A 16,298-nucleotide genomic window follows, 5' to 3' on the forward strand; every position below is an offset into this window, starting at 1 on the left:
TATATATATATATAATTTGCCCCAGAGGAATTGCAATGCCAATAATTCAAGTGAAGCAAAATGCATTAAGGAAAAAATACAACGTTTCACTGACTTATTTTTCAATTGTTCCTTATACTATTCAACTGAATTCAAATATTCATGGAAAGAACAACGCAGTTATATACTGTGTACAAATATCATACAATATATATCATGATACCTTTAAGCTACTTAAACTGAAAGAATATAATGTAAAATGGAAGGAAACAAAGTGATGTAGTTAAATGTCGTTTTTATAATTTTTTTTTTTCGCAGGATTTCAGGTGGGTGGGGGAATGTGCCCCGTTTTGCCCCTATGTGCGGGTGCCCATGTTCTTGGATCACTAAATGTATCATGTAGTAGAATGGTAAAATCATCTATTAGCGTTAGGTTTTATGAAATTTTAATGGATTTCACGTACTTTGAGATGCAAGTCAGTTATCACAAATTCTTTGTCAGTCACATACTGGCAGTATATCAAATCCCTTTAAATTGAGAGGTCACATTATTTATATATTAATCTTATATAAAAACAGTTACTCTATCAATTTTAATTAATCTTCCTTGCCATGAGTTCAGGGGTATAATAAGAGAGGACCTTAAATAATCACTACTATAATAAAGATAAATCCCAAAGACATCCCTGACTGATCGCCGGTACTGTCCTATATAGTAATTAATTATAATCTTCTAGATAGGATGAGATGCCTTTGCCCAGTACCTAGCCATAGTTAATAATGAATTAATGAAAGTAATGTTTTGATAAAATTAGTGCTTGAAAACCATAATTCATTATTCATTTATATTTGTTGACGGATAGAAAATTGAAAATAAGACACAATGAACACGCCCTTAGCAGAATGTTATTGTTATTATGGTTAAGTCAGACAAGTTCTCAGCTGATCAGTAAATTCCATACCGCTGGTGAAATTCCTCAAGTTAAATTAGTATTTAGGTAACTTGGAATGCACTCCCGTTTCGTTTTAGGATAGGATATTCGGTTAATCTACCGGATATCATTTTATTCATGCAAATATTTAGTAGATTAGTACCTATATAGCTACCTACCTAGTATCCTTAGACTTGTACCCTAGGCGATTTTTCCAGGTGGGTCTAGTTTACGCCTCTAAGAATTCTTCTGTGTTGTTCTTATGAATTAAAACTGATTTCTATAGCTTCGTTAGTAGGTAGGTACTAGACGACCTAGCCTGGTAGTCTAAACAGAGACCATGTTTACTACCTAGGTAGTACCTAGCCTAGTAGGTACCTATAGCTATTAGCTAGCCTAGGTAGTTAAAGTTTAATCGCACACTAGCTTAGGATCCCTTTAAAAGTATTACGTAGGGTAAGTAAATTGTATATTTTCCTAACTATGCAAACCCGAGGTCCTTTACATACGAGCCCACCTCTTGCCACCCCTCAATCTGTTTCCTGGGCCTAAAGCAAACTGTAATGTTTACTATGTCTGGCCGGGACGAGACTCCCGACTATCAGACAGTACCTATACTCTGTTTTTTTTCATCTGTCCATCTGCCTGTGGTGTTTTTGTATGGTAACACTGCGTCCCGCGCTTTAGATAGTTACATTCAGCTCACATTCAACAATTATAATAATATCCTATTTCGAATATTAACGGTGTAATTCGCATACAGTAAATTATTAAAACACTTTTCAATCGCAAATGCACACCCAGATATCCTTTTATTTAACCTAACACTTACACACAGCGTAACTATTTACCGGGACGCAGTGTTACCATACACAAACACCATAGGCAGATGGACAGATGAAAAAAAACAGAGTATAGTACATAGTTTTAACTGCCTAAGAACCTTGTTTGAAAGTTCAACGGCCGATTTCCAGCCTTTGCTAAAAGTAATTCCTAATGTTATGGACCTCAGGTTTGTAGGGTAAAAAACCGCGGACGATCCATCGTCATCGCGCTGGCCAGGCCTTATTCACTTGATATTTAATTGGTGAAACAAGAATACAATTACAGCTTTAAGCATACCATTCTAAAGATTGAAGTTTTGTTAACATAATGTGATAGGGTAAAACACCGCATGGTACAGGGGTGGACCATGTACGATCAATGTGTACAACCCCAAGAAAAGTACATTATAACGCGTCCTGACACCGGAGCAGAGGTCTTTAGCTCCGTTTCTCACCAACAACAAGTCGCGACTGATGCCCATCTCCGATGTCAGGACGTGTTATAATGTACTTTTTTTGGGGTTGTACACATTGATCGTACATGGTCCACCCCTGTACCATGCGGTTTTTTACCCTATATGAAAGCCCTAAACAAAATAAAATAAGCATGTGAGCTCTTTGTAAAATATGTTTTCAAGGCAGTTTTGAAATCCAATAAGGCAGCAATCGTGTGGCTGGCCGGTCTAACCACAGACAATCCACCATCTTTCCCAGCCTTCCCAGCACTCATTTGAACAATGTTAGCGTATATATGTAACGTTTATTAATCTTACTCAAGATTGCAGTTGTAATCAGCACAATAAAACATATTGCAATACACCCCCTGAACACCTGAACTAGCCCTGGTCACTTACCAGCCCGAACCATCATTTATTAAAAATTTACCAAATCTTTGGTTAAAATAAACGATCAGTGTTGCCAATCTCCTGGCAAACACCCTCGTTACCTAGTTACCAGCCCACCGCTAGTAGCCCTGCCTCACGGGCCGGTCACACCTGCCCTCTCACGTCAATCACTTATCGTTCGCAGTGGAGTACAGATGTATCCACAGCGAACTCCTTTTTGGTCTTGCCCGGCCTTCATTTGCACCTTTGATTTGATTGATTTTGGTGACGAATTACGCATCCCTTTGGATTACGGTTGGATTGCTCTTAATACCTTGTCATTAGACATTGATTCTGCAAAGGAAGAAACAACACAGGCTACGACAACGACTACTGCATCCTCGGCCACGACATCACAGAAAACGACGAGCGGAAGTTCAACAACGTATCGTCTTTGCCAACAATGCAAGAAAAGGATGAGTACCCTATGACACGATAGTCATTCCTTATGCGTAAATTGTAGGCCTGTCCAATATAATGTAAAGACCAGATGTTTGGAATGTCAGGAGTGGTCTTTGGACCAGATGTTAGGGTATCTCAAACATAGGAAAGGTCTCGTATTAAGAAGTAACTGTAGGCAGGAAGAGACTAACGTAGATCAAAGATAAAGACTTAGAGACAGTGCTCTTTAAGAGACTTGAGAGTACGCTGACATCGAGTATGACATCTCTTTTACCGATTTCATGTCAAGATTATGTGAGGATAGATCGAGCAATAGGGATACTAAAATTACTAATCGTTCTTTTCCAGCTCCCCTGCCTGTTCCAGAATCAGCCCTAACCGGTGCTGGGGGTTATGGGATCCGCAAGCCCAGAGGGCAGGATCCGCCGTCCCCCCTGGCGCGGAGCAGGCAGTGTTGGCAGCAGATTCCCCTTCCCTCTCGATGTGTAAGTTCTCAGGATGATAAAAAAAACTTAGGTCAGATATAGACGAGTAGGGATAATAGGCTACATAGTGTTTAGTTTAGGAAGAGAAGTGCAGGCTTCTTCGGGTGGGTTTTCTATTAAAAAGTAGTAGTTGTTTTTTTAGAGGCACAGTGTCCTTAGAGCATCTTTAGGCTTTTGGTTCCTGTCGAGGTTCCTTGCATCAGAAGCTTTAGGCCAGGGTTGGTCTTTCAGATATGCTCCTTCGTCTTTAAGGTTACTTTCCTCTACGTATACGATACGATAATTGTTAATATCAACTAATTCTCCGTTCAATGCAGATTGACTTACGATATTCAGTATGAAGAGAAATCGAATAAAATTAACTACGGTTAGCCTAGTGTTCACGATGATATATCGTATGCATATTCAGTAGCCTATCCTAAGCCTAAAGTATTCGCTGTACAACATATCGGTAGTTATTTTTATATTGGCTAACGCTGTAGGCTTAAGGCATTCTTGACTTCGGATAATTCAATACAGGTGTAATTGAAAACGAACGAGAATCCGATCTGAGGATAATTAATATGAATGTAATCGAACAGAATGAAGATCGGATTCTGTCCGACTAAAGCATTATAATTGTATTATGTGTATCATCATATTGGCGTAGTATAAACACTAAACTCGGCAGTCATTCACGCTGGATTCAGCGGATGACGAATACGGGTTTGCGTCGCCGTATCCATCTCATTCTCTCCTGATTGACTAAAATGACTAACGTAACAACACTCTCACTTATGCCAAGTTTGTACAAACGTCTTAAAGGAGACGTGTCTTCAACTATGTTGACATTTAATATAGTCTATCTTGGGGCATATAATCAGATGTCAGATATAAGGAATTTGTATGTATGACGTCTTCATACGTCTAACAGACTATTGCCGTCAGTATTTACATTGAGCTTATGTCAATTACAGTTACAAAGTATTACCAGTCGTATTATCAAATTACAATGACAACTGAAATTAATATTAGGCCTAATAAAGTTAATTTAATTACCTTTAAATATTATTTTATTACCTTTCAATTAAATTACAATTACACTAGCTTGTCGTCAAACAGCACTATTGTAAGGAGGTGTGGTTTAGACAGACAACGATGCCGGCTAGTCTATTTTTTTTTTTCTCCTTGGCTTCAGATTCAACCATATCACTTGGTCTCGGCTAATGTTTTTGTCCTTAGCATATTAATGAATATCTGGATACTTAACTTATGTAACGAAGTCATACTGTTCGTCTTACGATGTAATTTAAGACCAAAATTTGACTGATACGTCTCATTGGAAGCTAGTTTTTCCCTCGGGTTAGATGGCGTTAAATTTAGGATTCCGTTCGTTTTCACTCGTTTTCATAGGTATTACGAACCTTACACTTTATATACGTTATTAATCCTTTGTCTGTGTGAAAACAACAGTAATGAGCTCTTTCATGCTATTAGTTTCCTTTACCACGGCTGCGTTGGAATTCATACAAAAGCTCGGGACTTCTGTCCAGGTTGCTGATAAACGTAATTTTGCCTTATTAGCTTCAGCTGCATTTATAACATGAATACAGTAATTACCGTCCCACGCGGATGAATACAATAACGGATGTTGCTATCGGATTCGATTACTGTCACACGCTATCAAGACAATAAAGTGATGTTGTTATAGGAGTCGATCGCATTAGCAACAAGTTCTCGTTCGGTTGTTCATAGCTGTACGGAGTTATACGAGTATTATCGTTAAGATAATACCCTTTTAACTTGCTGCAATTTGCGGAGGTGGAGATATTAGACGATCGTAATCTCTCTCTCTCTCTCTCTCTCTCTCTCTCTCTCTCTCTCTCTCTCTCTCTCTCTCTCTCTCTCTCTTCCCTGATTTTATCTCTCTCTCTTTTCCCTGATTTTATATTCTCTCTTTATCCTAGACGATTGTGTTCTCTCTCTCTCTCTCTCTCTCTCTCTCTCTCTCTCTCTCTCTCTCTCTCTCTCTCTCTCACTTTTCTGATTTCATATTCTCTCATCCTATTTTCCACGCTCTCCTAACACTGGACTCATTGTGCAACAGAGGTTTTTCTTCCTTTCACACCTTTTTCAAACTTTCTCAATTTCCCTTCAGCGCTGACTGACCTCATAGGTCCCAATACTCGGCCTTTGGCCAAAATTCTATTTTTAAACCCAACAATCTTGCTGTCTGAGTTAGGATTAGAGTAGGGAGCGACTATTAGGAATATGTATAAGGTATTCATGATATGATATATCACAAGAGGATTTTAAGTATTAGGACAGATAGGAAAGAACATGTCTAGGTCTATCTGAGGGTATTCTTTCAAGTGCCAACCAGGCAGAGTACAGACAGGCAGGTACAACACTACAAGAGGACATCACTACGATCGACGACACCGTCGCAGACGCACCGATGGACATGGTTGTCTCCTCCGTACATGAGAGGCCTAAGGCCACATGGGAGGTCTTCAGTTAACCTCCATACATGAGAGGCCGAGAGCCACATGGGAGGTCTTCAGATTCCCTCCATACATGAGAGGCCGAGAGCCACATGGGAGGTCTTCAGATTCCCTCCATACATGAGAGGCCGAGAGCCACATGGGAGGTCTTCAGTTTTTCCTCTACTCAGGTGAGGCACATAGCCAGCTGAGAGGAAACAGGTTTGTATCCCTTCCGCACTCAATGAGTTTTGACCTTAGGGTAGAGGTGCAGGGAGTTTTTCCCTCCACATATGGCAGGCCTAGAAGGCCACACATGGGAGATTAGCTTGGACGAGTGACAAATGAACTTGAGACTGACTCGCGTACTCAATTATATTGACTGACAACTAGTACAGTGGAGGGCCGGGCAGATTTGATTCCCCACCTCCAAATTAATGTTGTTAATCGGGCTAGTTCAGGTGTTCAGGGGGTGTATTGCAATATGAAGTTTTTATTGTAAAACTAATATTGTAATACCTACCTGAACACCTGAATGATTCCCACCCTCCTCCCCTCTCATACAGAGTTATTGAGTTATGATTGACGTGAGAGGGCAGGTGTGACCGGCCCGTGAGGCAGGGCTACTAGCGGTGGGCTGGTAACTAGGTAACGAGGGTGTTTGCCAGGAGATTGGCAACACTGATCGTTTATTTTAACCAAAGATTTGGTAAATTTTTAATAAATGATGGTTCGGGCTGGTAAGTGACCAGGGCTAGTTCAGGTGTTCAGGTAGGTATTACAATATTAGTTTTACAATAAAAACTTCATTTTGTTGCCTATATTAGTGAAAGTATGAAACTTTTTATTCCCGGGGTCATGGTTTGAACTGAATTCATTTTTACCTTGTAATCTGTGGTTTTATCCTTACTGCCATCACAACTGAAACTCCACAGTGCTTATTTGATTGTAATTATACACATTTTGGTCTTAATTCACTCCACATTGCACTTGAACCACATTGCTGTTCCTGGTTCCTAAGCACTCACTCCGCAAACAGTTACGAGGAGCAGGCGACTACATGTTTATGAGGTGCAAAGCTTTATTTCCTTAATTGTTTACTTTAGTCATTATTTGGTTTAACTTTACTTCAAAATGTGTATTTAATTCATGTTTATTATCCCTTTTTAACAACCAAATTAACCCCGAAAAATTACAGATATTTCTGAAGTACGAGCAGACGATGGCAAAAAGACTCATCGTTGCCAATTTAGTGGAGCTTCACACATACGCCGATGCATATACAAACCGTTTCCATGAATTCTAGTTGTCATACTAATGCAGTAATGATAAAATTGTTGTAATATGTATATATACTACAAATAGATACACTAATTTCACTTATTTCCCCTGTTTTTTGTAAGTCTTATACCCAGTTTGGAGGGTAAACACATACCAATTGACAACACTGATAAACAATTGTAGAGCGCAAAACGCCGCGAAATGCCTGCAAAGAATGCCGCAGTCCCTTTGAATAAGTACGAATAAGTGCTGGTAAGAGGTCGGGGTTACAATTGGTGTGATGAAAGTGCCCCAGTGTCTATGGGTACAAGTGGTGTGCGGATTTAGCACAGGAAATGGTTAGTTTATTGACACAAGCGACTCCGTAAACATCGAGATGGTGTCAATCTTCAAAATATTTGGAGTTGTAAGTAAAAACTTTGAAAGCGTTTTGGGTTTGTGGGCACTGCGTTGGCCACCCTTTTTCATTACCCTCTGTTTAAATCTTAAAATTTGGCCTTAATTTCTAACTTTGGAGAAAATACTTACTTCGAAAAGAGAGTAGAGGTCTTGAGCTCCTTCTCTCACCACCAACAACTCGTGACTGATGACCATCTTCGGTGTCAGGATGTGTTAAAAGTACATTTTCGGATGGTGGCCTAGCCACGGTAGTCGGTGAGTTGGCCAGTCCACGCAGTTGTTTACCCTGTAGTTAGAAAAAATATAATTTACTTTGAAATACTGTGAATTCTTACAAGCTATATGATATAGCCTAATAGTATGTAGTAGGTATACCATACCTAATTTTAGTTCACAGATGTTTAATATCATATAATAATATGTTTTATTTACAGGTTAAACTGCGTATGTTTAAGAAATGAGTTGATGCTGAAGCCTAGTCCAAGATCACCTTTTCACAAGATTTTTGTCAGATTATCTTCTTACATGACTTCACTGGAAAGCAATCATAACTTTTACCAGCTAACTCCAGTTCAACTGGGATGTGAAGTGCGTGGAATTGATTTAAAGAAAGATGTGCCGAAGGAAGGTAAGATAAATTTTTTTCTCTGTGTTCTATTTTTTAATATTGCATTATGGAATGGAACTAAATCATGTATCTGTATTAACAATATTAGGAAATTATGCATCTATATTAACAACATTAGGATGCAGGTCTTATTAACCCTTAATGGACAGACACCCTCATGTGAGTAGCAAAAACAGGTTGTTCCTACACAATATACAAATCCTTGGTCCTTTACGATAGGAATTGCTTATGGTGGAGCTGGAACACTGCCATTAAAACTCTTGAACAAGGTGGTTAGGCAGTAATTACTGTCTGGTAAGCAGGGAGACCCGCCTGCCTAGATGTAAACATTCCATTTTGGTTTTGGCCATCGCGCAATGCAGATGTGTTTTTGTGAACTCTTGCCTGACTATTGTTAAACTCACTTTTCCCATCGGGATGTTTTCTAATGTTTTTATATATTGAATATACGTACTGCATTTGATATTCGTTGTACACAAACCATGATTTGTTATAGCCTTACAGGCTGCCTTCCCTCAATGTGTACATCTAGGGGTCAGCGACCAAGGGTGTAACATGAGATGTTCCAATTCCACATGTCTGAAGTTTGCTGGTAGGAAATTTCAGTGCATTCCCTGAAGTTTTTCTTTCCCGGTATTCTTTCCTGGTGGCATTTTCTTCTTTGGGAGAGATATCCTCTTCGCCCCCTTCATTCGCTTGTTAGGCATGAAGGAGGTGTGGGGTGTTGGCGATTGGCTGACTTATCCTCAGGGGTCTCCTCTCACTTTGGAGGGCAGTGCCCTTTAGAACAAGAGAAGTCTCTTTTTATTCATTATTCTTTTTTCTTCAAGTTGACAACAGTAGATGGTTGGATTGCTCACTGTGTTGGTTATCCTAACCTTTGGGAGTGTACCTGTGACACACTAGTATGCTGTGGCACTGCCTCTTGTGTGTATGTGTGTGTAGTTCCCCTGCTGCGCCCTCTGTTAGATTGCTACTGTTGCCCTGACAACCAGTCATTAGGCAGCTTCTACTGTGCCTCTGGCCCCAGCTGCCCTGTGACTCCAGCCACTGCAATTGTAGTTTCCTAAATTACCATCCTGTAGAAGAATCCCTGTGGAAGAAACGTCATCCTCTACTGCCCTTCCCTTCCCCTTTTCTGAGGCTTGAGGAGGTCCTAGGAAACTGGATAAGCCCCCTTCGGCCAAAGAAGAGGAAGGCTGCTTCCCCCCCTCTAAGAAGTCTTGCAGGATTTTCAAGGGGCTACCTCCTGCTGAGGAGGCAGCTGGATCTCTCGTCAGCTCTTCCCAGCCTTTGGGCTTGGGAACCAATTCGCATGCCCCTGGGTTTTGTGTTTTGGGAGCTATGGGAGATCAAGGTTTGGTTTGCATTCCTGGTTTGCCTCTAGAAGGGTGCTGTGTCAGATGGTGTCCCTGGACCTTCAGGATGCATATTTCCATGTGCCGACCTTTACGTAACTCTAAACTTGACAAAGTCCCTGGGACTTTTAGTCAATCTCGAGAAATCCATGCTGACTCCCCAGCAAAGCATTGTCTATCTGGGGATTCAGATGGATTCTCGGGATTTTCTAGCGTCTCCTTCTCAAGAAAGGAGAGAACGCTGCTTGGAAAAGGTGGCAGTCTTCCTAAAGAAAGAACATTGTTCTGCGAGGGAGTGGATGAGTCTACTGGGGACCCTCTCCTCGATAGAACAGTTCGTTTCTTTAGGAAGGCTACACCTCAGACCCCTTCAATTTTACCTGAAGGAGAGATGGGATTGGAAGTCTCAAGAACTAGGAGAGACTTTTCCAATATCGAAGAAAATCAAGGAGAATCTCCTCTGGTGGTTAGATCCACAGAAGCTAAGCAAGGGGATCTCGCTTCACTTAAAGAACCCTCGCCTAGCGTTATTTGCAAATGCTTCAGATTCGGGATGGGGAGCAACATTAGGTTTGAGAGAAGTGTCAGACACCTGGGAAGGAGAACAGATGTCCTGGCACATAAACAAGAAAGAATTAACAGCCATTCATCTGGCTCTCGTTCATTTCGAGGAGCAGGTTTCAGGTCTGGTGATTCAAATTCACTCGGACAATACAACAGCCCTAGCATATATAAAGAAACGGGGGGGACGCATTCCTTCTCCCTGTACGAGTCAGCGAAGGATCTGCTGATATGGGCTCAAGAAAGGAAAATCTCTCTCCTCACAAGGTTTGTGCAGGGAGAGAGAAACGTCCATGCGGATCTTTTAAGCAGAAAAGATCAAGTCCTACCCACAGAATGGACCCTCAATCTTCAAGTCTGCCAACAACTGTGGCAATTGTGGGGAAGACCGAACGTAGACCTGTTCGCTACCAACAAGAACTACAGGCTAGAAAATTATTGCTCCCCAATCTTGGATCTGCAAGCAGTAGCCATAGACAGCTTTCTGCTAGACTGGACAGGTTTAGACACTTACGCCTTCCCCCCATTCAAGATAGTAGGGGAAGTGTTAAGGAAGTTCGCCTGCTCAGAGGGAACAAGAGTGACTCTAATCGCTCCCTTCTGGCCAGCTCTAGATTGGTTCACAGAGGTACTGGAGTGGATAGTGGATTTTCTCAGATCGCTTCCACTAAGGAGCGATCTTCTCAAACAGCCCCACTTCGACAGATTTCACAAGAACCTCCCCGCGCTAAGTCTGACTGGACTCGTCAGAGCAAGGGGCTTTTCGCGCGAAGTTGCGAAGGCTATCGCAAGAGCCAGGAGAGATTCCACCTCAAAAGTGTATCAGTCGAAGTGGGAGGTGTTTAGAAGATGGTGTAAGACTAAGAAAATATCCTCTTCCAGTACCTCTGTAGCTAACATCGCTGATTTTCTTCTCTATTTGAAGAAGAATTGTAACCTGGCAGTGTCAACAGTGAAAGGTTACAGAAGCATGCTAGCCTCTGTTTTTAGGCTAGCATACTATGAGATTCAGGGTCTCTGTAACATGGTTTTTTGAACTTTGCTCCTTGTCAAAGCATCGGATGTAGCTGAAAGTTGACATATGTATATTTTACAACCACACACAAATTTTGTCAGCATTATCAATAACCTAAACCCGATAGTTTTAATTTTTATAGAGTAAAAATGATCTAGCCAACGCCATGGCCAATGATTACGAGCCAAGAGTCGAAAAACATTCATTACGTAAGCAAGGTAAACAAACACCTTTTGACTAAATGTTGCCCCGCCCATCCACCAGACAGAAATTCCATCGACTCTGAAAGCCAAAGACTTTATGAATGGCTGAACGATACATAGATGTGGGTGGGGTATCAGCGCTAGCGTAGTAAATACTACTGTAGCAGTAGTGCCGCAACAGTATAGCAGTAATATACATGAATTAAATGTTTAGGCCAACTGCTGGGATCCTTGAGGATCATTTAACACTTCTTACAACTACTCGAGAAATTAGATTATATAGCCAGAAGTTAAATTTTCTAGTCCAACAATGCCCATGGTAGCCTTCAGTGTTATCCTGAATTATAACGAGGCGAAAGTGGGTGGAGCCTCATGAAGTCACCATTCTGACGATAATTATTGGTGAAGGTTTAAAGCCAATATACGGTACCGGCTATTTTTTTTTCAGTAAATAGGTAGATAGCCAATAAATAAAAATTGCTTGACATTGGATATAGCAGTTATCAAATCAAGCTTGTCTACTGTTTTTGATAATTACCAACTATTCCCTACATCTTGTCAATCTGATTGTGACCTATAAAGTAGACTGTAATTTCTTTGGAAACTTATTTTGGGAGTTAGACTAATAATCGAAGTGTTTTTGTATTTATTAACAAATTTTGTTGGTTTGTTCATTATGACAATTATCAGTGGAGAGGTTCCAGAGTTCATAAAGGTGTACTGCTTTGCTTGTTTTTAAATTTGTATGTCATTGTTGCCAGAGGTTTACCCTTCGTTACGTATAGCCAATCATCCATCGAGAAAGAGGGAAGAAATCTGTCATAAGTTACGTAACGAGTGCGTTCGAAACCTTTTCTCTGAGTAAGTTGGCCCGTCTTCAAAAAAGGTCACTTTTACATTTTAAGTACCAAATTTATTCAACCTACGTGGTGCAGAATACACTCAAAATTTATGTGTTGATATAATATGGATTCTGAATAAGCGTTATATTTATGAAATGCATAGATAAAAAGTTATTGCGAAAAAACCGTGTTACAGAGGCCTTGAATCTCATAGTAGATCTAACGAATAATAAAGATCTTCATGACCTTATAAGGTCTTTTGAAACCACGAAAGACCAGAGGATTAGAAGGCCTAGCTGGAACTTGGATGTAGTCCTTAAGTTCCTCATACATATCAGGAAAGTTTGTACCTTCTCATACAGCATCATTTAAAGACTTAACGAGGAAGTCTTTATTTCTCTTCGCGCTAGCAATAGCTAAGAGAGTTAGTGAGCTACAGGCTTTGGAAGGAAGAGTAGGTTTTAGAAAGGATTCAGCGTTTTGGTCCTTTAAACCACTCTTCTTAGCAAAGAACGAAAATCCTTCAAAACCATGGCCTAGAAGCTTCGAGGTAAAAGGACTTTCTTCCCTTACGGGAAAAGAACTGGAGAGGACTTTGTGTCCTGTCAGGGCCCTCAAGTTCTACCTGAAACAAAAAGCCTTATTAGGAGGTACAGAAGAAAGTCTCTGGTGCTCTGTTAAAGATCCTAAGAGACCTATTTTGAAGAACGCCCTAACGTTCTTCATAAAGGATGTGATAAAAGAGGCTCACCTTGCATGCAGTCAAGAGCACCTCAAGATTCTCAGAGTAAGAGCACATGAAGTGAGCCATAGCTACGTCAATGGCCTTTCACAAAACTTGTTCTCTTCAGGCTCTTATAGAGTCAACATATTGGAGATGTAACTCTGTTTTTGCCTCCAATTATTTAAGAGATGTGAAAATTACTTATGAAAAGTGCTTTGCTCTGGGAGCTTACGTTTCTGCGGATTCAGTGCTGGGAGAAGGAGCTGAGGCTAATCCTTCTTAACTTAGTTTAGTGTTAATTTTTTCTTTATGTTATTGGTGGTTGTTTTTATTGGTCGATTGTAAGAGGGAATAGGGGACCCTCTTGCAATTCATAGGTTATAACATTACTAATATGGTCAGGTGATCGGGATTGGCTTCAGTGCTCCTTGTGTTTTACTTAGAGAAACCTAAAACTCTGTCATGTAAGAGGGCTAGTCCCCATTGATATGACAAAGGTAAAGGCTCTACCATGTAAGTGGGTCAGCCCCCATTGGTACGATCCAGAGTAGGCTCTGTCGCGTAAGTGGGCTAGCCCCCATTGACACAATCCAAAGAGTTGTTCAGTCATAGGTCCATACCTCGCTGGAACTCTTGAGGCAGGCAGACTCATAGACAGTAATCATGAAGTCTTCTGCCCAATCAGGTAAGAACCATGGATTATTATATCCGAGAACGTATGTTGTTTTTTCCCTGTTTTTTAATATATTTACTATAGTTATGTTTAGCTGTCTCTTACCCTCCACCAAGGGTGCCAATCAGCTAAGTATATATCTGCTGGGTAAGTTTTCATGTACAAAAATGATATTTCTGGGTCGACCTGTGTTCGCCGGTGAAAAGGTCCTTCTTGTCACTTTTCTGATATAAATAGTTTCCAAATATACCAGAGAAAGTTTAAGTAATGGTATGCAGAGTTACTACCCTCGCGCGAGCACCCCTAAGGGCGTCGTGTATAAAGAAAGGGCGTGTGAAAGCCACTATTCACAGGTCGTCTTCCATTTAGATTATTCCTTAATCAATATACACATGTGGGATGTGCCGTAACAGCGGTCTCCACCGCGCCCGACTGGACCACCCGCCACCGCCCGACACCAGCGCCATCTGACATCCTTCTTTTGGACTTGTAAAGCGTAGCACGCTTTGTTTTTGTGATAGTGATTTTTGCCAAATTTGGATTGTTTTTTCGAGATGGCTGAAGCTCTGGTTGCATCTACACCTATGTTAAGTACCCCAATTTCTGTTTTCAATAAAAACAGTTAATGAAATTTGGTATAACCCGCATATTAGCGTGTTTTTGTTAAAGCGTGGTATCGGCCATGTGCAGCCATCCCACGAGCGTACACAATGCATGTTGTGTTTTGATCTACCTATTTAGGTACGATTCAAGGTTGCTCTTCACATACCTTTTATTATTGCTAGATTCGAATTGTATAGTTCGTAGTTTTTAATAACTGAGCCTTTTATGATTCAGATTAGTTAACGCAATACTGTTCGTTTTTATTGTAGTGTCTTACCGAACAATTATAGAGCCGTGATTTCCACGAGCGGCAGGATACTAAATTCAAATTTAGCGCGTCGGCGTCGCCAACACTGGTGGTGATGACGTCATCTCCCTCCACTCGCGGGTGAGAACAGGTACAACTGCCCAGGTGAATTCAATTCTTTTCCTGCCGGCGTCCGGTGAAACATCGGTGGTCGGTGCGGTTGGATAACTTTGCTTCGCTTTTTTCTTGTGGATTTGATCTTCGGAATTGGTGAAGTACTCTTTTTTGGCGTTGTTGTTATTTTGCTTTTTATTTAGGCGTTGCCATGTCGGATTCTAGTCCGTCGGGAGTTAGGTTTTGCATCTCAGGATGTAAAACTAGATTATCCAAGCTAGAGTTGATTCTCACACTAAACTGTGTTAAGTGTAGGGGACAGGTTTGTTCAGCAGATCGAACATGTAACGAGTGTAGTTGATTGACTGCTTCTCAATGGAAGTTTGTTCCGACACGGCATACAAAAACCCTCGGTCCCTTTTACAATAGGAAGATACTATCGGCAGCTGGATAGGTCGTAAGCTTTCGAACAAGGGTTCGGTAGTTAACTGCTTGTCCGACAGGCGCGCGCGCGCGACTGGGAGGTAAACAAACCACTTTTGCTTTCGGCCTCACAGTGGATGGACGTGTGTGTTCGCTCTCTGCCCGCTGCTCGTCGTTTGCTTTCTTGTTTGTTTGTAATTGTGTATGAAAGATTGTAAGTACAGTATTCTCTCTTTTCATATTAATTACGCTGAATGATGGAATCTCCGCGCCTCGCTACCCCACAAGGGAGACTTTGCCGGGGGGCGGGATACCGAAGGGCGCAAATGTGGGAAATTCAGATCTTTCCCGAGATAGACCCTCATGTTTTGTGTGCTCGGTGCCGGGGGCGCGAATGCACCCGGGCCGAGCCCTGTGATGTTTGTATGAACTGGTCGGAGGCGCAGTGACATTGTATGAGGGCAGGAAGAAGCGAAGGCCTGCAAAGGAGTCGTCGGAAAGCTCTCCCGCGACTCCTTTGGTGACGGACACTTCGTCTTCTTTCCTGCCGCCCCCTCGTCAACTTCCCAGGCTCGCGCCTTCCCCTTCGGGGGCGGTGTCTAGGTCCTTCTCCTCTCCCGATGTGTCGAGTGTGGAGGAGGGCGCTAGATACCCCGACGTAGAGTTGTACTCTGGGTCCTCTATCCGCTCGTCTTCGCGCGAGCGGGTAGAGGATCCTCCTAATCACCCGACTTTTGCCCCTCCTCAGGTGCGGTTGCCGTGAAGGATGACCTCGGACAGGTGTGGGTCTCGTTGGGACTGCAGGGCGTGCCGAGTGTCCAGGGGCTGCTCTATCATCTCGCTGGCTCCGTGGCGGTTACGCACGCTACGGTCACAACCACCACCACGACCCTGACAACACCTGGCTACGCGTCACCTCCTCACCTGGTGTCACCCAGCACGCGTCTCTGTGACACCCACAACATCGGTGCAGGGGCCAGTCGCCGTAACTCGGGGAGTGTGATGCCGCCACCTGGGTTTGCCGTGTTGCCACGACCGGACTTCATGGTGCCCGAAGAGCTCGCCCCTGACCTCCCACCGGTGCCGATGATGTCTGTGCCGCTGGTTAGACCATCTGTACCGTCCACACAGCCTGCCGTACCTGCCGTGACCACCGCTGCTGTTCCTGTTCCTGCTCCTGCCGTCTCGACTGCCGTTCCTGTGATGCTCGCACCTGCTGATGTCTCTCTGTTCCTGGCGCCGCTGCTCCCGATGCTGGT

The 16,298-nt window shown here is 42.2% G+C and overlaps 1 protein-coding gene across 5 annotated transcripts in view; it reads left to right on the plus strand.

Moving 5' to 3' along the window:
- Positions 1–870: 870 nt before the first annotated feature.
- The window catches only part of LOC135221675 (alpha-ketoglutarate-dependent sulfate ester dioxygenase-like), a 77,343-nt gene continuing 61,915 nt past the window's right edge, over positions 871–16,298 (plus strand). For 2 of the 5 annotated variants that reach the window (XM_064259397.1, XM_064259401.1), the window contains exons 1-2: positions 871–977; positions 8,083–8,276. In XM_064259397.1, coding sequence (XP_064115467.1) covers positions 883–977; positions 8,083–8,276 — 289 coding nt within the window. In that variant the 5' untranslated portion in view covers positions 871–882. Of the gene's footprint in view, positions 978–1,000; positions 1,130–1,189; positions 1,210–7,795; positions 7,904–8,082; positions 8,277–16,298 lie in introns of those variants that run through there. The other 3 variants (XM_064259398.1, XM_064259400.1, XM_064259399.1) reach the window with 3 other exon arrangements.

Source organism: Macrobrachium nipponense, chromosome 3, assembly GCF_015104395.2.
Source record: "Macrobrachium nipponense isolate FS-2020 chromosome 3, ASM1510439v2, whole genome shotgun sequence".
Taxonomy (NCBI): domain Eukaryota; kingdom Metazoa; phylum Arthropoda; class Malacostraca; order Decapoda; family Palaemonidae; genus Macrobrachium; species Macrobrachium nipponense.